General features: G+C 34.4%; 2 protein-coding genes across 14 annotated transcripts in view; both read right to left on the bottom strand.

Annotated features, from left to right (window-relative positions):
• LOC143250620 (uncharacterized) overlaps nucleotides 1-2968 on the bottom strand; it is a 112030-nt gene extending 109062 nt beyond the window's left edge. For 6 of the 12 annotated variants that reach the window (XM_076501459.1, XM_076501458.1, XM_076501460.1 and 3 more), the window contains exon 1: nucleotides 2894-2967. Coding sequence is in view for 6 of the 12 variants with exons in the window: in XM_076501450.1 (XP_076357565.1) it covers nucleotide 2894 (1 nt within the window). In the remaining 6 variants the exon portion in view is untranslated. Of the gene's footprint in view, nucleotides 1-2893 lie in introns of all 12 variants that reach the window. The other 6 variants (XM_076501453.1, XM_076501455.1, XM_076501456.1 and 3 more) reach the window with 4 other exon arrangements.
• A 2032-nt stretch (nucleotides 2969-5000) lies between these two features.
• On the bottom strand, nucleotides 5001-13193 carry LOC143250618 (solute carrier family 35 member G1-like). 2 transcript variants are annotated; one of them, XM_076501446.1, is made up of 2 exons: nucleotides 12965-13193; nucleotides 5001-7325 (listed from the first exon to the last, which is right to left on the bottom strand). In XM_076501446.1, exon 2 carries the CDS (start codon nucleotides 7135-7137, stop codon nucleotides 6319-6321), a length of 819 nt encoding a protein of 272 aa, XP_076357561.1. In that variant the 5' UTR covers nucleotides 7138-7325; nucleotides 12965-13193; the 3' UTR covers nucleotides 5001-6318. The 2 variants fall into 2 exon arrangements, with proteins under 2 accessions (XP_076357561.1, XP_076357560.1); XM_076501445.1 differs by having other exon boundaries at nucleotides 12986-13193.
• Between the last annotated feature and the right edge of the window lie 9716 nt (nucleotides 13194-22909).

Here is a 22909-nt window from a genome sequence, read left to right as displayed (position 1 = left end):
TATTTCACGTCTTATTTATTCCACATTACAGAAACGGGGTTACAATTACTTCATCTTATGTATTACTTTTATTAATTCCTCTCTACAGCCCCAGTGTTTGTCTCCACTCCGAGTGCTTCTTCAGATATCACATTATAAAATATTTTGGGTCAAAATAAATAACATCCTTGGTTATCCTACTCTTGAACACCCAACATAGAATTGGCTGTATCAAAAACAATGGGTTTTGAGATGTAACCCTGCGATTTTAAGTGTTTGATCTTATGTTTTGGTTGCTATTTAACTTTGTAAAAACGTGAATATTTACCATTTTAATGAAATAACTCAAAACTTTTAAAAACACAAAATAGAAACTTTAAAAATAAATATTGGTCCAAGGCTGTGAAGTCGTTAACTAAACAAAAACATTTTTCCTGCGGGCATGACTAAGGGCAGATGTGGTCGGGTAAGAAACACTATGTCGTGTCCTTTTGTCCAATGTATCGCCCTACCGAGTTTGGTTGAAATTGCTCCAAATACCAAGTAGTAGTTCGCGGACAAACTAAGAGACAAACGATTTTTTTTAACTTTTATAAGTATAGATAGATGAATAGTTACCTTATGTCGAATGCCTAATCAGTATCCACAGTAGTGGTAAATCATTCTGTGCAGTATTGTTTTCTAGCTTGCTATGTACAAAAAATTATATAATTATATCGGATATATACATACGCAGTATTATCATGTTTGCTTTAATACGTTCTCCTATATCTAAGCATGCCCTAGAGGTTTGTATTTATATACATTATTGTTAGCATAAGAACGTGTACATAGAAATTATCATTGTGCTAATATACTATTCATTCCGTTTAGAATATGCATTTCCAGATTATTTATTGATATTTCATTCCGAATTGCAATTAAAATTCGAATAAGTTACAAATAGATATGACAAAGCTTGTGGTTGTGTTTCTTTACTGTCTGAATCTTTTCTCGAATCATTTTGAGTACCGGTGTGTGAAAATTTGGAAAACAAGTCTTGGTTATTAGAAGTTAAACTCAATCGTAGGACTGGAGTATTCTAATTTATTTCCTACCGCACTGATAGTAAAAAAATCTTTTGGCGATTAGAAAATAACATGTTTAGATTAATTAGTATTTCCGGAAAGTATGCGATATTTTTTTCTTTAATTTCGCGCAAAGCTACTCGAGGACTATCTGCGCTAACCGTCCCTAATTTAGCAGTGTAAGACTAGAGGGAAGGCAGCTAGTCGTCACCACCCACTGCCACTTCTTGGGCTACTCTTTAACCAACGAATAGTGGGATTGACCATCACATTATAACGCCCCCACGGCTGAAAAGGCGAGCATATTTGGTGCGACGGGGATGCGAACTCGCGACTCTCATATTATGAGTCGCACGCCTTAACGCACCTAGCCATGCCGGGCTGTATGCGATAAATAAACCTTTAATTTAGTTGATACAACGTAACGGAGAAATTCGTTTTACCTCTCGCAAACAAATTCAGTCAGATTACTAAGGTTGTAAAAGCAAATTTGGTGTTTGCATTTAAAATTAGGACCTTTATCTAATATAACTAGCAACACACAAAATTCCACAGAAAACATTCTCATTCAGTATATTTCTTTTATACTTTGCAAAAATACGTACTTTTATTAGTTCAAACTTGTTTCATGAAACAAAAAGTATATTAATGAACCCGATTGTAATTTATACAGAGGGTTGACAAAAAAAAAGTTCCTCCTTGAAAATGTTAATTTGTTGTATGTTTTATTAGATAATGAAAAAATGGGTAAAACTATATGTTTTTAGAATAAACTCGACGAGATCTATTCAAATATGATCTCAAATCCTAATTTTAACACAGATTTTTATCAAAAGATTTTTGCACTTCTTGTAGCTTCCGAGATCTTTTTATTCCTATTAGCCTAGAAAATGAGCAAACAAGTTTTTCTGCAATTGTAAGTCGTTAAAAGATATTTTAGAAATAAGAGAACTGATGATATGGAATAGACAGGCCAATCACCCGATATCAATCCGATTGAAAATTCATGGGCTGAGTTAAACCGATTAACAAAAAGTCGCAAACAAAACACAAAAGATGAGCTTTTTAAAGTACTCAAAGAAGGATGGAAGTCAATCACTCAGGAATATCTTCACAAACACATTGAAATCAGTCCAAGTCGATGTGAAGCAGTACTGAAGTCCAAGGGAATGTCAACTATACATTAACTTGTGAAAATGGTTTGCGTTGTTTTGAGTTTCATTTTTACATTCGATTATTGCAGAACAACTTGTTTAATGATTTTCTAGGATAACTGGAATAAAAAAAATCTAAGAAACTACAAGTGCGCAAGACTTTTTATGAGAAAATGTAACTAAAATCGTGAAAAGTTTACGTGTTTACAAAAACCAGTATTAAAATTAGAATTTGAGTTCATATCTGAATAGATTTCATTGAGTACCTTCTAAAAATATGTAGTTTTACATATTTTTCTGTTATATGATGAAAGACATAACAAATTAACAATATTTTCAAGGGGGCACTTTTTTCGTCTATCTCCTGTATATACACATAAAGCTACATATACAGAGTATATACTCTGTACCCTTGGAGGTTTCTCCATTAACATTTCCTCTCTCTCTCTTTTTCTAAAAACAAAACTCGTTCCTGTAATTGTCTCTTCCGGTAAAACTTATCACAGAACAAATAAATGTAACATACGTGTTTGAAATGTAAAAATGAAAGAAAGTGTTTTCCAAACTTTTTGATTTATTGATAATAACAGAATATACCATGTTATAGTGCTACAAAAGAGCTCCTGTAACATTTTTTTACGTCTATACTCGACCTAGAGATATAAAACGTATAAATACAAGTTCAGTACTTACTCTACTCAACTAGCTTCCTTCTTACTCCTTCCTAACCTTAGAATGAAATTAGCGACAAAATTGAATTTATTTTGGCACACCTTTTGATCATGCGCAAATGAAGATTCCGGGTATAACAGCGCAGGCAATCTTCCATTTGGAACACGGACAACATTGCTTTATTCTAAATGCCAAAAACTAAATATCTACTGCACTAGTGTGAAGGTAACTGGTTCATTAGTACATGTTTCAAGATAGTTTCTGAAATTAATTGTTAATTTCATTCTAGCACGAAAATATCTATGAATTGCATACAATGAAGTAAAGAGAAAAATTATCAAACATTAACTTAATAATCAAACTAATCACTACAGTGAAGTATCATCCATTTTAAATAAATGTTTGTTGTTCAGAGTATATTAAACTACAAAAACGAGCTACTAAACTTGAAAATTTTGTATTTTACAGGTTTTAGGATGCATACAATTATAATACACAGTACTGTTTCTTGGTATATGGAAGTTATTAGTGCTGTTTATTATCATTTGGATATTTGTTGTTACTGTTATTTGCATTAAAATATTCGATTTTTTGTCATCGTTTATCACTAATTCAGCCTCTTCAGAAATAGGGTTGGTGTGGTTCTTATCAAGCGAACGTTCAAATACTAAATATTTCAAGCGACGCGATATTTTCACAACAACCTTACTGTTAAAACTTAGTTTTATTTTTAAATGTTTGGTTCAGTTTTTGAATTTCTCGCAAAGCTAAACGAGGGCTATCTGCGCTAGCCGTCCATAATTTAGCAGTGTAGGATTAGAGGGAAGGCAGCTAGTCATCACCACCCACCGCCAACTCTTGGGCTACTCTTTTTCCAATGAATAGTACGATTGGTAGTTACGTTATAATGCCTCAACGGCTGAGAGGGCGAGCATGTTTAGTGCAACGGGGATACGAACCCGCGACCCTCAGATTACGAGTTGAGGGTCTTAACCCATCTGGCCATCTCGGGCTGCCAGCTGAAAATAATATTTATTGTTTGTTATTCTTTATAATCCGGCACTTTCATAATTAGGGCCGGTCAGGTGATTAAGGAGCTCGCCACACAATCTGCAGGTCACGGGTTCGAATCCTTGTTGCGCCAAACATGCTCGCCATTTCAGCCGTGGGGGAGTTATAATGTGACGGTCAATCCAACTATTCGTTGGTAACAGTAGCCTAAGAAGTGGCGGTGGGTGGTGACGACTAGCTACCTTCTCTCTAGAATTACACTGTAAATTAGAGACGAACGACTAGCGCAGATAGCTTTCGTGTAGCTTTGCACGAAATTCAAATACACACAAACAAACCCACCATGTGTCAAATAAAAAAACATACTATGTGTGAGAAACGTTGCTTAATTATCTTAAATTGTGCTCACGAGTTCATGATTTGAGAAAAGTAGTCAGACGTGAGAAGTTTTCGTTTAAAGATATGAGTTTTTTTTATTTTCTGCTTCCATCTCTCTGCGTAAAGAGACCTCATATGTCTGTAACTAATCTGAACCGTCTTTCCATAATTACACTTACACTGTAGCGAGTCGCATATCTCAACGGGTAGAGTTTCACAGTTATTATTAAAAAATATATATATATATATATATACACACACACACACACACATGTAGACATTGTGTTTGATAGTTTTCTTATCATTTCCATACTTCCGTTAAAGATTTCTTAAATGAATCTGGTGCTACCTAAACATTGTTATAATGTAACATTATTTTGTTCTTTGTTTTTCTTCCAGATTTCTTATTCGCTTGTTTTTTTCTGAAGAATCCTTTCGTGGCTAGAAAGGACAGTTTTTACTTATTGATAACCACACTTATACTTGGTTTGTCTGCCAGGATGCGATAAATACACTGATGGAAAGACATTGATGATTTTATTTTGGCCACAATTTAAACTCCATTTGGTTTCATTGGTTCACGTGCTAGTGATGTGCTTAGTATTATGTTGTTGCCCCCCGCTAGTACAGCGGTATGTCTCCGGATTTACAACGCTAAAATCAGGGGTTCGATTCCCCTCGGTGGGCTGAGCAGATAGCCTTTGTGGCTTTGCTAAAAGAAAAACACACACACATCATGTTGTTTGACACAGACTTATTTACATTTATTTGGCTTTCCTCGGGTTTTCATAAGCAAGTAATCTAATTTATCTGAAATTACTTATATAGTTCAATCGGTGCGATATGTAACTTACAATATTACATTTATTTAATAATCAATAGTGAAAAAATAAATATTTTATTTGGAACATTTCAAACACACAAACACACGCGCGCGCGTATGTACAACGTACTGCAAATTTAATTATGTTGCTGTAGAAACTCCTTGTACATTTTCTGTACGTTAATCTCTTAAAATACTTTAAAGCGAAACGTTATTATAATTGTTAAGCACCACATAATAAAAATTTATTATCATTATACTCCGGGTTACTCGGACTAACCAGTTTCCTTCGTATCGCACGAGAAGAGAAAAAGAGAGAGTGTCATCTACTATGACACTATCTTGATATATCAAGAGATGTCTTGTGTAGACTTAAGACTGACAATATATTTTAACCCTTACGTAAAAAATAAAATGTATCGAAATTCTGTATCAAAATCTAACCCGAGCGTTATACCTCCTAATCCAGTAAAAAAGAAAGTTTATTCTAATATTAGAGATATATTTTACTGCGAGATTCTTTGGTAGTAAAATCAGAAAACTGTATTCTAATGTTGGAAAGTTAGTAAATAAACTTTTTTAACGTTCTCACAGCTGAACAGACGGAATGTATTCAGCAACGTCATGTGTCCGACACCAGATCCCTTTATTTGGAGCTTGACACACCAACTAAAGTAGACCTATTAAAGTTAGTTTTGTTGATTTATACCGCAAAAGCTACACAATGGTCTATCTGCGCTCCGTCAACTACAGGAATCGAACTCGCGTTTTTAGCATTAAAAGTGTGTAAAGTTAACACTAACAATACCTGGGTACACCTCTATTAAAATGCGACTTTACATAAGGCTTTATTTTCTTATACTACTCTAACAGGAGCGTATTTTAAAGTGGAAAACAATACTTATTTATACAGTGCTTCAGCGTGATAAGTCAATTTAAAGGTTATACTTCTCCCAAGCTACACTTCTTCAGTTTCACCAAATAATGTTTGAAAATCACTACTCTTTAAATCTTTCGATCGGTCGCGGTTAGCGCGCATACTTAAGGCTGAATATCCTCAGTTTGCGTCCCTTATACATAAAATTCGTAGCGATGACTGCGAAAGCTTTACATGAGTAACATTGAAATCCCATTTGTGTGGCTATGCGAGAAATTTAATAGCACAAACAAATAAAATAAGCGCAATGACTATTTTATACAGAAATCCAAAACTTCTGTTTTACTTTTCTAATATTTAACCTTTCCATTTTTTCCACCCAAGTAACCCAACACCTGAACAGATCAGTACTGCTCCTAAGACACTGGTCCACAGGATCTCTTCGTCTAGTAATGTCACTTGAAAAATAAAAGCTATGACAATATCAAATGTCCTTGAAATGGAAATAAGTCCTGCTTCTTCCAGTTTTAAAGCAGCAGTTTGAAAGAACTGACCAAATGTAACCAAAACTCCCATCAGCGACAGCAACAAGCCTTCTTTTCCACATGATGGAAACGACCAGTCTCCAGTGATTATTAAAATGGCAGAATTAACAATAATGAGTAAGATCGAAAAGGTCAAATTGATGGTAGCATAGTTAGTTGACCTTAGTTTTCGCACAGCGATCATAATGACAGAAATGGCTAAACAACTCCCAAAAGCTAAAATGGAGCCAATAATTATGTTGTCGACCTCACAGTTTTTCTGAATCTTGCCAAAAATAAAAGACGGTTTGGTTATTAGAAAAATCCCAGTCATTGTGGTTATCACAGTCGCTACATGAAACCAGCCACAAGGCTCTTTAAGAAACATACATGCAAAGATATTAACAAAAACAGGTGTGCTTGAAAGAATAATAGTGACATCGGCCAAAGGAATGAATCGAAGAGAGTAAAAAGAAAGGTTGCAAGCAAGGACTCCACTTACTGCTCGAACCAAGAGGACCCGCCGCTCTGCTGGAGCTCCACAAAGAGGTTCTCGTGTCTGGATAATAACACTGCTGAAGATAGACGTTTGTATCACAGACATGCATGTAGCAATTTCTAGAGGGTTCATAGAAGGAATAAGTTTAAACATAAGGGAACAACTGGCAAAACAAACCCCCGAGAAGAGTGAACAGAGAATGCCTAAACCAGGTAGATCCAAGAATCTCTGCCAACGATTTGTGGTTGTTTCCAAAATCAGAAGAGGACGTCGCTCAGACAGATTAGCATCGGTTACTCGATAAACATCTAGTCTCCTGGACGATGAAGAATCACAGACTTCTGAAATATAACAGAAAACAAATGAAATAAATTTAATGTTATGATCCTAATCGTATCATTAGGTCGCTTACTGAAATAATTTGTTTGTGTCTCTAGTGCGCCACTAAATAAATACTTAGTTATATCATGTATATCATTAATTAAATGTGAATAAACTACCATAGTAAGCTTTAAATTGTTTTCAAACACTTTACCTTTAATTAAGCCAGCCAGAGATTATTATTATTATTAATAAACATACGTTCTTACAGTAGTGAATGTAATTATGAAATCGTCCAGGTATTCACTTGGAAATCAAACAACCTTCAAGTTAAACTGATTGATCAATTTCTTATCTCTGCAATAGAGTGCAAAAAATATGAAAGAACGAACAAGTTGCGTAATGTACTAGTACTTTATATATCCTTCAAATGGAGCATCACACATTGTGTTAAAAACTATTGAACACTATGAAATTTAATCATTGTGTTCAAGCATTAGCGTTGCCAACATCTCACACTGACATCTACTGTGTTACATTGGGTAAAAACACGGCAAAGGCTAAAAATTTGACGGAGTTTGAACGTGGTTGAATTGTCGAGCTGCAAAAGCAAGGTCTTTCTCAACGTGCCATCGCTGGTTACATTGGGCGTAGTAAAACTGCTGTTTCAAATTTATTAAAAGACCCTGAGGGATACGGAAGGGGAATTAAGTGGTCGGCCCAAGAAAATTTCACCGGCGTTGAGGAGGAGGATTCGACGGGTTGTCCCGCAAGACACCAGCCGATCGTCAAACCAGATTAAGGCCCTTACGGACGCAGAATGCAGCTCAATAAGACGGCATCTACGAGAGAAAGGCTTTTGACCAGCTAGTATTTAGGCTAAATTCAGTGTTCACATTTTCCCTATTAAATACTAAAAAAGTTCCCCCCCCCTTTTTTATTTTCATCTTTCGAAGCTCTACTCAAATAAATGGTTGAGTCTAAAAACGCAAAATACATATTTTGTCCTTATGTTCATTGGACTTACGATTTTGGCCAGGAGTGTAAAAGTAGAAAATGGTTAGTGAAATTTAAAATTGCCCAAACTGGTTAACGTTAGCGAAATACATTTCTATCAAGCAGCTAATCCTACCAAATTCCGTAATTTTTGTTCCCAGAATATTAACTTCTGCCAGGAATTGCGATTCTGAGAACAATACAATACATTTGTCCAAATAGAAATCAGAGAATAACAATAATCATGTGATAAAAATAGCCATTAATTATCTAAACACTGTTTTACAGTGTTAAATTAGGGGCGGCTAGCACAGATAGTCCTCGTGTAGCTTTTTGCGAAATTCAAAAATAAACAAAACAAACTGCTGTAAATGTTAGCTCTAAAATATGGTTGCTAGAGAGGCATTTTCAATAACGCTAATTCACAAGACATTGCGGTTTTAAGAAAAAAAAGTAGTTCCTGCTAGACAAAAAAAAAAAAAAAAAAAAAAAACATGTATAAACTTTATTTTGGATTACACTGGAAGAGTTTTGCTTGTACCAAATATTGATCATAAATACAAATACCAAAGAAAAATCTGTTTTATAATTTGGAACTTGGAGAGTAAAAAAGCCAGCACAGAGTTCGAACCCTCTAGTGGCACAGCGATATGTATGCAGACTTAAATCGGTAGAAAACGGATTTTGATGCCTATTGTGGGCAGATTACAGATTTGTGTTTAATTACAAAAAAAAAATCGAAATTAAGTTTTGTAAAAAAAAAAAAAAAGTAAGTCTTACATCAAATGAAAATTTCAGATTTTTAAAAAGTTTCGTGATATCATTATTCATTCATCTATGGAGAGACAAAGACGACGTTTCTAAAACCGTTGTTGAGACCCAAGCTCATCTAGCCAAAGAAATACTGCCAGCGAATTATAAGGCTAAACGATTTAAAGTCAGAGTCATCAGGATAAGTCGTACCCTGTCTGATTAACATGCATATTAGCAATAGTACTACAGCATATCTTCAATTTCAAAAAGGTTCTTTATGTCTATTCATTCAAAGGACCTTTCCATAATATATCCAGTGATAAGATCAGCGGTTTCTCAGTACCCTATTCAGCAGTACAATCGCACAAAAATCCATAGGTTTTGCATATAACAATTCAACCAGTATGTATTTATACGAAATAGCATGAATACCCATTCGATTACCAACTGCCTGAAATATGCAATGGTAGAGCAATTCCTTGTTGACCCGAGATTCTTCAGGAGTACATGACATAGTGCTACCTGGAACACATGAACAGCTTTACCACTGAGCTTTGTGTAGTAGCATCTCACCTGTTACAAGACACTTATTTATCACTGGTGGAGCATCACTAGATGTAGCTCTCTTTCTGGATAGAGAGGATATCGCAGATTCATATATATATATTACCTTGTTTTCCAATGCCATTAAATACAGGAAATATATTCTATCATAAAAATCTTAAATTTCATATCTGAACACACGTTTCAGGACCTGAATGTACAAGTATTTTGAATTAGGATGAACTATTAACTATCCTTTCCAGAAACAATTAATAATGTAAATATTATGCAAGTAGTGTCATTACTATCTATCTATAAATACAGAACTAAGTCAAAGCGTAGATTTTTTTTTGATTTTTTTTTTTTTTTTATACACAAAAATACATACACACACACACGGTGCTCTATCATGACTTTATATTGGCCATGGCCTTCACGTGACATTCATATTCAAAATAGTTTTAATACAATATATTCAACCTTCTGTAGAACTGCATGAATTAAATTAGATTTATTGTAGGAATTCGATTGGCAGGTAAAATAAAAAACTTTCTTGCATTCTAAATACACCTATTATTTATTTTAAACAAATATTTTAATTAGGAGATGCTGGTAATACCAAAGTTCAATGTTATTTTCATGACCAAGTGCCGTTATTCTATAACACGCACATTTAATATCTAAATCAATTCACTTCTTGAAGCAAACTTGATATCATATGATATGTGCCTATGATTAGGTGTGGCACACATAACCAGCTTGGGAAGATTTGACTTCTGCAAGTAAAATATCCCTTATTGGGCAAGATTTTCTCCAACTCAACAATATTATGCAATTCAGTAAAAGAGGTATATGCATGTCATTAAAAGAGCATATATTTACCAGCATTAAATGATTCTTCCCATCTGTGTAACAGAATAGTTACCAAACAAAATATTCACGTGCTGCATGTGGCTAGTGTGATACAAAGGTCACAAAATTAAGCATCTTATAGACATGCAATCAACAAAGGAGTTATTCAGTCGTGCTGCATGTCAGAACATTGTTATTGAAGCTGTCACCTTGGCCAATTAACATAAAAACTTTGTTCTGGGAAATGGTAGCAAGCTAAATGCGAGTCGAAAGGCACATTGTCAGTGTTGTTCATTGAAGGCAAAAAAAATGTTTGTGACCAATCTTCTATTATTATTATTATTTGTTTTATTACTTGTGCAACAGGTACACTGCACTTATGTGGAGAAATATTTAGTGTCGCCCAACATTAAGCGTTGAAGCAGTATATAGCATGTATATGGATTGATTGGTTTGTTTTTAATTTCGCACAAAGCTACACAAGGTCCATCTGCGTCCCTAATTCAGCAGTAAAAGACCAGAGTGAATGCAGCTAGTCATCACCACCCACTGCTAACTCCTGGGTTACTCTTTTACCAACAAATAATGGGATTGACTATCACATTATAACGTTCCCACTGCTGAAAGGGCATACATGTTTGGTGATTCGGGGATCAGAATCCACGACATGTAGATTGTGAGTCGAACGCCCTAACCATTTGGCCATGTCAGTTCACACAGGTTAAAAAAATAACTAACACATCCGAGTGTGTAAATAGAGGTTCACGATACGCAAAAGATACAGTTTAGTATATTCTAAGAAATTCTTGAACAGTCAGGGTTCGTGTATTAATCTATAAATCACTAACATTTAGGTATTTAACTTCAAGTTTGAATATGTCATTAGTATATTAACAGAAACAGAAGTAACACTAACTAACAATGTAGTTAACATCATTACAAATGTATTGCATCCAGTCAGGAATACATAGCCTCAAGAGAATCTGAAGTTCTGGTAGAGGACTGTTCTACCAATCTGAATTAAACAAAGAGGGAGTAACTCAGTGAGTTAGTAATGTAATTCGCTAACGTGGATGTATGGCGAAAATAATAGATTGTAATATAAAATAGTCAATCTATAATATAAGCAAACACAACCTGAAGTACAGTGGAACACATAAGCATGATGTATGTCCTTGCATATATGGTGGACTGTCTCTTCCACATGACTAGAACTATTCTCTCACAAAAACGAACAAGCCCAAGACTGTTTATAATTCAACTTTCCTTACTTCTCAGGTATCGTCAGATTCTTTAACAATGATTCACGTGAGTGGTCATTTCCATTCAAGCACGAGGTAGAAGGAAGGCCATAGCCTCGAAATATCTTTAACCTACCATTGAAGGTACAAAATATAGTCGTTTCCTCCCACGAAAACAACAGATGCGACTTCAATAGAATGAGCAAGTAGAAAGCGACAACTAGAATACAAATCAACTAAATAACTTTCTTGATCATGTTATGTAAAAAAACTGAACTTTCTTAGAAATGACTAGAATTATACGAAATGTAAGAAAGTAGAAGATCTATAATACGTTCATATACCACACAAATATTCCTACAAGTATTAAGGGAAAATATCGCTAAGTAGAAAAAATCTATGCACGGCTGGCTATAGAACTTGAAAAAAGGGGGAACGAAACAACACAAGGATGGAAGTGAACATATCACCCGATCTGCTAATTGTCATACATTAAGGTTAGTACGGTACCTTACAATCTTTAGATAAATTACATGAATAATCATTTTCAGAACACATACTTGAAGGAGATAACCCCTCAACTCATCCTTGTTTTAGTCTTTGTAAAATTCCTCATGTTCAGTATGACCTTATCCAAGAGATCATGACACAGAAATAAGATCAAACAAGTATAAGCCGTATGGAATAATCCTTGCGGTAAGTACTCTTTGATTGCGCTGAAGAATTACTGCGGGTTTACGTTTCGATACTCGCTCGTTTCAATCATACGCGCAGATCTACAAGAGAAAACTACGCTAGCCGTCCATAATTTAACTGATGCTGATAAATACAGGAAAGAAAGCTAGTCAGTAACACCCACTTCAAGCTTGTAGGCTTTTCTTGTCAGACCGAACAGTAAAGTTTGAACATCAATCCTATAATGCACCAAAAGGTCCCAAAGCGAAAAAAATACAAAAAACAATTTTGCAGCAACAAAACGCGAACGATGGACCCTTTGCTTCATAGATTAGTACGCTAGCCATAAAGAGCTCACGCTTCAAATGGAGGTTCACGACGTACCGAATACGTACAAGAAAACATGACCAATCAATTAGAAAAAACATATTTAAATTTACACTCATTTTTCTTGTTACACTAATTTAAAATATGATACGGTTTTTCGTCACATAACAATATTTCATAGTAACGACTCTTTTTTTCAAATGTTTAATCAAATGACCAGCTTGACAATTGTTAGATAGTTTACAAATATAATCATATAAATAAGGTGTTACCTGGAAACTTTTAAGTCTTACCCTGATCCATATTCAAATAACGTGAAATGTATTTCAGTATAAACTAACTACAGTATCTTTCACTTATCAATCCTCTTTCTGTTGACACTCACTACGCAGTTTTCTTTGAATAACACTGCCTCTTTATTCGTTAACCTAACTTCCTTCGCAATATAATAAATCAAAGCAGAGTTCACCCTTGACTCTACAGCTTTTTATTACAACTTGACACTGTATGGCCAATAGCGCTGAATAAGTAGCTGTTTTACCCCCAGACAAATTATGATGCAATGTAGATAGACGTTGTAATAGATATCAATGTCAAGGTTGAAAGAGTCGTTGAATTCAATTGAGGTCGCAAGGGTAAATTACTAAAATATATGTAAATATGTCTCACGAAGTTTACATAAATCCAGAAGTTCTAAACATGATTGTGCGCTACTAGAAAAACTAAATGTTTAATTCCTTCTAATAAACGGAGATTTGAATCACATGCAAAGATAAATAATACATTGGATGATTTTGTCTTTAATAAATAAAAAGAGATATAAAAAACAAAAGGCTTTAAATAATTAAACTGAATATGAATTTATTAGACTGAAATAAGAATTAGTTATTAACAGGAAGGTTACTGACAGTAAATGAGCCAGTACTCTTAATTATTTTAGTATAATGATTCAATTAAACCTCTGTATCATTTATGTTATATTCATATATGCGTGTGTATCTGAAGAGTCCTGGTTGGGTTTATAAACGCAACAGTATTCACAAAAACTCGCTTTTAATGCATATAAAACAACATTTTATCTTCACACATCTATCTGTCCTCCTCACAATATTCTTTCCCTTCCCTCAATGGAGAATAACTTCTTTCCTTCCGCCACCTAACTAACAATAAGAGAATTCATTGATAATATTTGCAACCATAACCGCCTGATTTTGTTAAATGGTGAAGGAAGGAAATATCCTCGGTCAATCGAACATATTTCATGATAATAATAATGCATGTCTACTGAATAGAAAAGTGACGGGGGATGTTATTCTACTTCTTCCCCAAGGTTAAAAATCGAATAAGTGAGTACAGTTTATGATACTTTCATAAGCTATGTTTCTAATATTGTAACTTAGACGCTAACTAGGTAATGAATTATGGTACGATCAAGTTAGTCCTAGAACATTCGGGAATATTAACACTTCCCTCACTACAATTTGATGAATATTAAAAGTAGGTTCAACCCGGACACTCTCAGAGAGAGTGGATTCGGACATATCTTTTCGAGACATGTTTTGGTTTGTTAACTGATAATATTTACGTGAAATACAGTATCAACAAGTCTCCGTATGGATTAGTCTTAAAGTCTGCAGGCTTGGAGTAAATTCAGTATATATCAAGAAAGCCACATTCTCAGCATCTTTCATGTTTTGCTATCACCTTTTATGTTCATCTTTCACCTGCGATTCGGAATGCAAAGTCGAAGCATCACGATCGTCAAAAGTAGGATAAGCAGGAAAGAACACTTTAAAAACTGCTACAGACATAATATTGTACTAGGCTTGCTACACAATCTCTATCAAGGTGGTTTGTTTCGTATTATAATTTATCTCGGTCTCCGATTTATTATAATACGTATGTCAACGTATTACGATTTCAAAAAGCCGAAATTTTTAATTTTAATTCAGAAGTCAATTGAATGTTGATATGTATCACATTTATATTTGCTAACAAGATTGATACTAACAAATTTCTTTCTTAACACAAATATGTTGTAATATACAAACAACAATATAATTTATAATAAAGGTTATTACAAATAATGATTTGTATACAAGAGTTTTACAAACTATACATAATCTTCTATCTAGTCAACAACTGAATATTTTATCCACGGTCCAGGTCCACGACGAGCAAATTAATTCTGAGTTGATATACTGTATTCTCCCTTGACGACTAGTTAGCTTGAAGCTGTCGTTATTGTTGTTGAATTAAGCACAAAGCTACACAATGGGCTATCTGTGCTCTGCCAACCACGGGTATCGAAACCCGGTTTTTAGCGTTGTAAGTGCGCAGACATGCCGCTGAGCCACTGAAAGGCTAGCTTAAAGCACACGCAAGTTTTTTACCGATAACAATATCTAATGTCCTCGTAGAAATACTAACGTATGAAGTTAATTCAATGAAGTTAAACGGTTACTAATGCTCGAAAACCATAAATGTTTCTGGGCAGATATCTGTAGTTTTCTGATTAATGAGCGTTTGTCACAATTATAGCTTCTGAGGCTTATAGTAAACTGACTGTAGCACACCAACAATATTCTGTTGTCTCTTAGTGCATCAGTTTATCTTCTTTACTGAAGGCGAGATTCTCGAAAGTTCACTTGGCAACAATATAAAATGTGTGTTGTTAATTCTTACACTCGAGAATCTTCTACAAATTTAGAGAACAGGTGGGACTTGCACAATACACATTTAACAATATACGTTACATGTATGAAACTAAAACAGACGTAGGTATTGAAATAAATGCATAACAGTAAATCCATTACAGATTTTATATGGTTCCTGAATATCTCTGCGTGTCACTTAGAGACTCGTGAGTGGCTGACAGATTTTAATCACCTTGTCACTTCAAAATCACTTGTTACAGCTTTAACATCAAAAGAGTACGGAAAATGCATTCTTTTTAACCAATAAAAATATCCAGAAATTGTAAGTTCAAATTAAGAAAACTGGATTGAGTAGTTGTTGTTTTTCAATGAAAATGTCTATCGGTGTTTCGTGCAGGTCCTGTTAATAGACATGAGGTTTCGCAAAATACTTAGAACAAAGATGAATTTATAAATATGGGTGAATCAATGAATTAGCTAGTTAAGCTTGCAGTGAAACAGTGAAGCTTCAAGAAGATTGGGTGTTTAGTATTCGGTTGTTCCCCGCTTGTACAGCGGTAAGTCTACGGACTTACAACGCTAAAATCAAGCGTTCGATTCCCTTCGGTGGACTCAGCAGATAACCTGATGTGGCTTTGTTATAAGAAAGCACACACACACACTATTTGGTTGAGCGGATCAATCAGTGCTGTCATGGTTTTGGATATAATAGTTATCGTACATTTTAAATCACTTTGTTCAAATAATTGACTTATGTGTTTGTACAGAAAAGCTAGTGTGACTGTAAACCACCAAGTTGCAAAGTATACTAGCGTGTAAAGGAAGATCACAGACGAAGTAAAACTAATTTTTATGGTTACTTGAAGTGGGCGTTGAATTATTTTTCACCTAATGATCCAGAAGAGCCAGCCAACGAAAAAATAACAACAATACTTTTACATATCTGCTTTATAACGAACATTTCAGTAATACAATATAAAATTGTGAAGATTAATCTAATCATCTACTTAATAAGTAACACAGCAATTACACATTATTAAATCATGAAGATAAGGCTGATTATATGTTTAATAAATAATATAGTAGATACATATTCTTGAATGATAAAAGTAAGGCTAATTATTCGTTTGATAAATAATATAGTAACTATACATTGTTGAATCATCTGCTTCATGATTAATATAGTTGTTATTTATTATTGAATCATGAAGAAGAGACGAAGAAAAATAAACAATAAACGATGAAACCAATTGCAACATGGAGAACAATAATCATTTGTTCTTAAACAAGGTTTCAGGTAAGACAACTAAAAGAATTTAAAAACAGAAGTTAATATATTAAATTTGGTGATCAGGATATCAGAAAGTTAATTACCTTGTAGACGATGCATTTGGTTAGGGCTCGGCATGGCCAAACGTGTTAAGGCGTGCGACTCGTAATCTGAAGGTCGCGGGTTCGCGCCAAACATGCTCGCCCTTTCAGCCGTGGGAGCGTTATAATGTGACAGCAATCCCACTATTCATTGGTAAAAGAGTAGCACAAGAGTTGGCGGTGGGTGGTGATGACTAGCTGCCTTCCCTCTAGTCTTACACTGCTAAATTAGGGTCGGCTAGTGCAGCATATGGTTATGTGTAACGCAACATTTGTTCTGACACAGTAATTCTTCATTTCGTAATTAAAATTCCACTGTACACGTAGAGCAGACTTAAAGGCTCATACTAAAGCTGTAGCAGCTCTTGATAAACATACGACGTGTATGGGAATTGTAAGATATCTGACCCCTTGACCTCTTGACCCTTCTACTAAAATATTTGTGCAGAAGCAGAAAACTTACCACCAGTCTATGGGAATAAACGTTAATTATTTGAAATAAGAAGGGATCTGTCTCATGTACTATTTGGTAAGAAGGGTATATGCTATCTTAAAGGAGGGGCTAAATATAAAATGTTCCTCCCTTATGCGAGTAACGAAGAAGAGTGGTTAGGGTTTCTAGCCTTTACCGTAGTCATAATATTTTACATCCTGTGCAAATATACGTCTGTGTATAACATGGTTTTACGGTTTCACAAAAACGGAGAATAAAACCCATAGTAAAGAAAAAGTAGTTAAAATGTGTTTATAGAAACGTACCGAAGCTAAGTTATTGCAAGATAAAGTAAATATATGATTGTAATGAAGGCAAACCTAACTGATATGCAGAAATGTTTGAATGCACTTCACTAAAAGATAAGTTTATGGTTTTGATTAACTGCGTATGTGTGTGTTAGATATGAATAAGTCGAGAAAGCTCATATAGCAATTGTATTTAGTGTAATTTCATATTTCTTTTACGCTGGTTAAGTGTTATTTGTGTAAAATAATTTGTAAATAAAAGAAGAATCAGAGTTCAAACCCAAGCCTATCATCACTTAATGATTACGACATTGTGTCATCGTGCAGTACATTCACTGGATTAAAAAGAAAATAAAAGATGATTGATTCTGTATGAAAAAGCCAATATACAATCCGGACTCCTCGGACGAAAGCCTTTTCAATGACATAAGAAATGTACCAGAAAAGTTCCAGACAGAGAAACATAAGCATAACATTTATTTAGGTACACATTAGGAAATGTCATTTAGGTAACTTAATACTTATTTTCTATCTGAACTGATTCGTCCAGCAACCATTACAATATTTGCTGTTTTGTTGCAATGTTTAAAGCATCAGTGCTTATTTTTTACTCGGCGCACGGATCCAGAACATTGTTTCACCTCCATGACTCTCGCTTGAAAACATATTAACTATCATATCACATTCTTATTTTTTACTCGGCGCACGGATCCAGAACATTGTTTCACCTCCATGACTCTCGCTTGAAAACATATTAACTATCATATCACATTCCTATTTATAAATATACAATTTACAGAATGCTTTGATTAAGCATAAGATGCATACTTTGTGAAAAATTATAACTATAAGACTGGAATGCGGTAGTCAAATGAAGTCAACCACCAAAATTTCTCTAATTTTTATAAATATTCAGTAAGTTTTTTTTTCTCTACGATGTTTTGCACTACGTTTTTCTTTACATGAATCGTTATAATTTTTGTTTTGTGTTCAGAAGAATTTTTTTTTTCGTATATCTTTTGTATTTTTCAATAATGTTTGAAATTTTTTAATCTCTTTTATTCGACTAAAAATGTGTTTGACAATTGTTTTGTTTAAATAAAACCATTTCTTTGTAATCGGGGGCCAATTTTGTGCAACAAAGTGCCGAATTTTTGCAACAATGTGTAATTTCTCATCTTGAACAATTACCTACCTACCTAATTATATTCTCACTTTGAAGCAGATTGATTCAAAAATTAATAAAATAAAAAATAAACAGTTAGACCATATAAAAAAATATTTGGGTGATACTTTGCCCAGTGAGACATTATTTGTAAATCTTGAGGTACAGGTACAACCTATGCATATAATAAAGAATACTGACGTAAGCAGCGACTTATTGTTTTGCATATTAAATCCCGATTAATTTCGATTTATTTTCAGTAAATATTTTTTATTTATTGTGTATAATAATAATAAAGTATCAGTTAAAAAACGAAAAATCTTATCGTTTTCTTGTCAAAAATAGAAAAGCCCTTGCTCGGAGAGTAATTTTTATAAAAAATATTGGATTGATTAAGTAAAACACGTCTGATATTCTAGTGTAATTTATTCAAGTAAAATAAATTAAATTGAGAACTATATCATATAAATCTGCTACACAGAATATTTTACTTTTGTACAACTCAGTGACTTAAAAAAGGTGCAGAAATATCGATGCATTCCCCTAGATAATGCCATTATATTCTTCAATTTTTTAGGAATAATGACTTGGGTAGACTCACCGTAAAAAATTTAGTAGATACAAGAATAGTAATAAAATTAAAAGATAACAAAAGTCAAGTTTCTTGTATTGGTAAGTTTCTTGTGGATGGTTCAGACATGTTAACGTGAATGTTAAGGTTCATGATTCGTGACTCGTTGCCACAAAAACGCACTCTTTACTTTGAAATCTATACGAATGATGGTCAAAATTCCATTATTCTGTCAAATAATATTAGCCTAAGAGTTTGTAATAAGAGCTGTTGAGTAAATGTCTTCTCTCTAGTCTCGCAGTCAGGGAAATTTTGTTTGTTTCGGAATTTTTAGTGAAGGCTACATAAAGGTCTATCTTCGTATAACTGATCCTAACAACTAACTAAAGCTAAAACCTAAGAACTATACTTTGTCATGGGCATAGAAGATATCCAAATGGACCCTGTGAAGATTTCTGTGGTCGAAGACTGACCCATACCGTGATGAGACGACAGATTGAGAGCTTCCTTGGGTATGTATGGTGCTAATGACGTTTTGAGGTCAGTTATGTTCCAATATAACATCACCCCTGTCTGCTTTCACCAAAGCCGAAGCCAAAATGGTCTGAAGAGTGCAAGCATGCATTTCTCACTCTGAAGTGAGCTTTAATGGAGGAATCCATCTTAGTGTATCGAAAACACGATTGCCAGTTCCAAATGGATACAGATGCCAGTGATAATAAGAATGGAAACATGCTGTCACAGATGTAAGATTAGATGTTAGAAGTAATCATGTTTACGATCCATGTGCTCACTGCCCCTGAATACTACACCATGAAGAAAGAACTGTTCATAGATGTAATACTGATGAAGCACTTCCAACACCACTTGTATGGCAGGACATTCAAGTGGATAACTCATCACTAAAACAGCTCATAAAGTTTTCAAATCTGAAATTACGTTGCACCATAACGCTGCAAGAGCATGATATGACCATACGACATCACTTAGGATCTCAATATGGCAATGCTGATAGAATCACTCTGCACAATGAAAATGAAAAGCAACTGAAATACTAGCCGTGTAGCAGACATACCCAGTACCGTTAATTCGGGCCCATTGATAATTTTATTCTATGTAAATTTATATAGGATGTAGGGTCCACAAAAATGATTAGCTCCTGGGCCCACACAACTTTAAATCCTCAACTTGTTTCACGTGTGTCGTACTAGGGGAATTCATTATTTTTTAAAATACTTCCTTGTAGAATTAAGAACTTAAAACTTGTATACTATTCACATATGGATAAGATCTTATGCTATTGTAATTAGAATAACATAAATAAAAATTAATTTAATAAAATTTTGAATAAAATACATCAAATCTTTGTTTCATGCGGAGCAAAAATACCAGAGTGGATAGGGTTAAGACCACGTACCCTAGGGATGAGCCCCTACTAATCCCTATCTAAATACGCCACTGCGTGACACATTTCCTCTTAGCATGTTATCGTCCCTATTTTATCCACCACCCCTTAAAATGTACAAACTTTAACATAAATTACTTTTTATGTGTGTGTTTTCTTACAGCAAAGCCACGTCAGGCTATCTTCTGAGCCCACCGAGAAGAATCGAACCCCTGATTTTAGCGTTGTAAATCTGGAAACATGCCGCTGTACTAGCGGGGGGCTATATTTTATAAAATCGTCAGCGCTGAGATAAACAACGTTTATTGTAGTCCTTTTATTTTGTTTAATTACAAAGCTATCGAATAGAATAGAAAATCAGACCCCTCCTGCCACAATCACCTGTTCCAACTTCTGTTTCATAATTCGTTAATAGCTCACTCTTACGTTTAATTATATATTACCTATACCCAATAGAAACTCAGAGTTTTCATCGATCAAATGAAGTGTTGTGTAACGTTATGTTCTGAATGGTTAAATGTCAATTTAATTCAGAGAACGTATAGCTTTCCACTGAGAAAGTTGAAGATTACAGTGGATGAAGATGTGTGTAACAACTGTTATTACAGAGTTAAAATGCTAGAAAAATTTTAAGAGGTAAAGGAATTTGTCTACTTTTTTAATGTTATTGGTCTATATTCTATAGAGCATTATTTAATGCAATAAAAATTGTTAATTGTAATACTTCGAGTAGAAAAAAAAAAGTAGGGTTAACTATCTTCGACAAACAAGAGTGAGATAAATATTTGATAAGTATTGTATTTCTTTTTTCTCATGTTTATTCGTTATGTGTTATTATAAAAAAAGTACAATATAAAAACAAGGTTACTTCTGCGTTATTTGAGATATGATTAAGTAAAATAGAAGATGATAATAAAAGGGTTTCTCGTGGCACACACGCGATCTGCTTGCATTAATTGCGGGAGATCGTGGGTAATAGTATGATGCGAGTTTCACGTCCCCGTGTGATTTACGACTTATCAGCGTGCGGCCGGAAAAGCCTGGCCTCTGTAGAGCAAACTCTAACGAAAAATTGCCCTGCAGGTTGTTGGTTTGATCCAGAAAACCACGATGAGTTACCAGTAGTAAGTTCCTAGCATTATCAATCACTTCATTAAGTTAATTGAATCGTATTTGATGGTCATCATGTTAACACAGGCCATTCTTGTAATGTTTGTAAAATGATGAATAACATCTTTCGATATACCTGAAGAAATCTTCTTGGCTCGCGAAAGAATATTCAAGAGCAAGCTACTTTTAAATTATGCGAGGTGCTCGGTGTGTTGAAGATATTCACTTTATTATATATAACACCTCTAATCAAATGATTTGTAAAGAGAGAGAGAGAAAGAAAAAAAAAAAAGAAGAAGCAATACATAAGATCAATACTATGTTTGTATAGGATGTGACCTCTATTAGAACTATCTGAGGTGAGCATCTGCCATATTTCATGATAGTGTTCCAAGTAACTGACCAATCAACTGAACGCCTAACATGCCTATGTTTGGGTATAAAATAACATTTCCTCTCTGTAAATGTGATACGACATACATTCTAATCCTGAACCACCACTGTTCACTGACACATGGGTGAAATAGGTGAATACCCATAGCTTATGTATACAGATTTGCATACTAGGAATGAAGTAAATCAGCTAAAAGACTGTTATGCTAAACAGCCAGAAAGAAGACCTATTCCAGAAAGTGGGGTGTGGGAGTGGTACTCATCTACAGTTCTGGTTACTGATCGCTACCTAGAGGTTAGACAAGTTAGCCTTCTGACTTCAATTATTCCTGGAGTATCTGCACGTTGTTCTAACATGAAGATGAGATGGGATAATATGTTATTAAAGAACCTCTGATACCGTGGCTGTCCAAGTACATATCTAGCCATTTTTAAGTCACGTGAGAAATCACCTAAAGGTATGAGGGAGTTCACTAGTGATGTCGCAGATTTACTGTTGTATATTTTAGTTACTACGCTTGTTTCTGTCTAGGTTTCTGTTTTGTATGTGACGTATATTCTTGACTGTGTATTGCGAAAGTCTTGCCTGTTCTCAAGATTTATAGAAAATTCCTTAGAATACGAACCAACAATATTTGTTTTATGAAAACGCGCTAGAATGTTGTCGACATGTCGAGAAACTCGCGTTATTCGTATTAAAATAAACAACAAAAGCAGCAGCGTGAGACAGAAAAAGAATTATTATTATTATTATTGGTCAGTTACAGTCAGTGTGCTCTAGGCCTAGGAAACTATAATTGTGTT

The sequence above is a fragment of the Tachypleus tridentatus genome, chromosome 5, assembly GCF_004210375.1.
Source record: "Tachypleus tridentatus isolate NWPU-2018 chromosome 5, ASM421037v1, whole genome shotgun sequence".
In the NCBI taxonomy this organism is placed as follows: Eukaryota; Metazoa; Arthropoda; class Merostomata; order Xiphosura; family Limulidae; genus Tachypleus; species Tachypleus tridentatus.
Note: the sequence above shows the minus strand (reverse complement) of the source record. Positions and strands in the feature narration are given on the sequence as shown.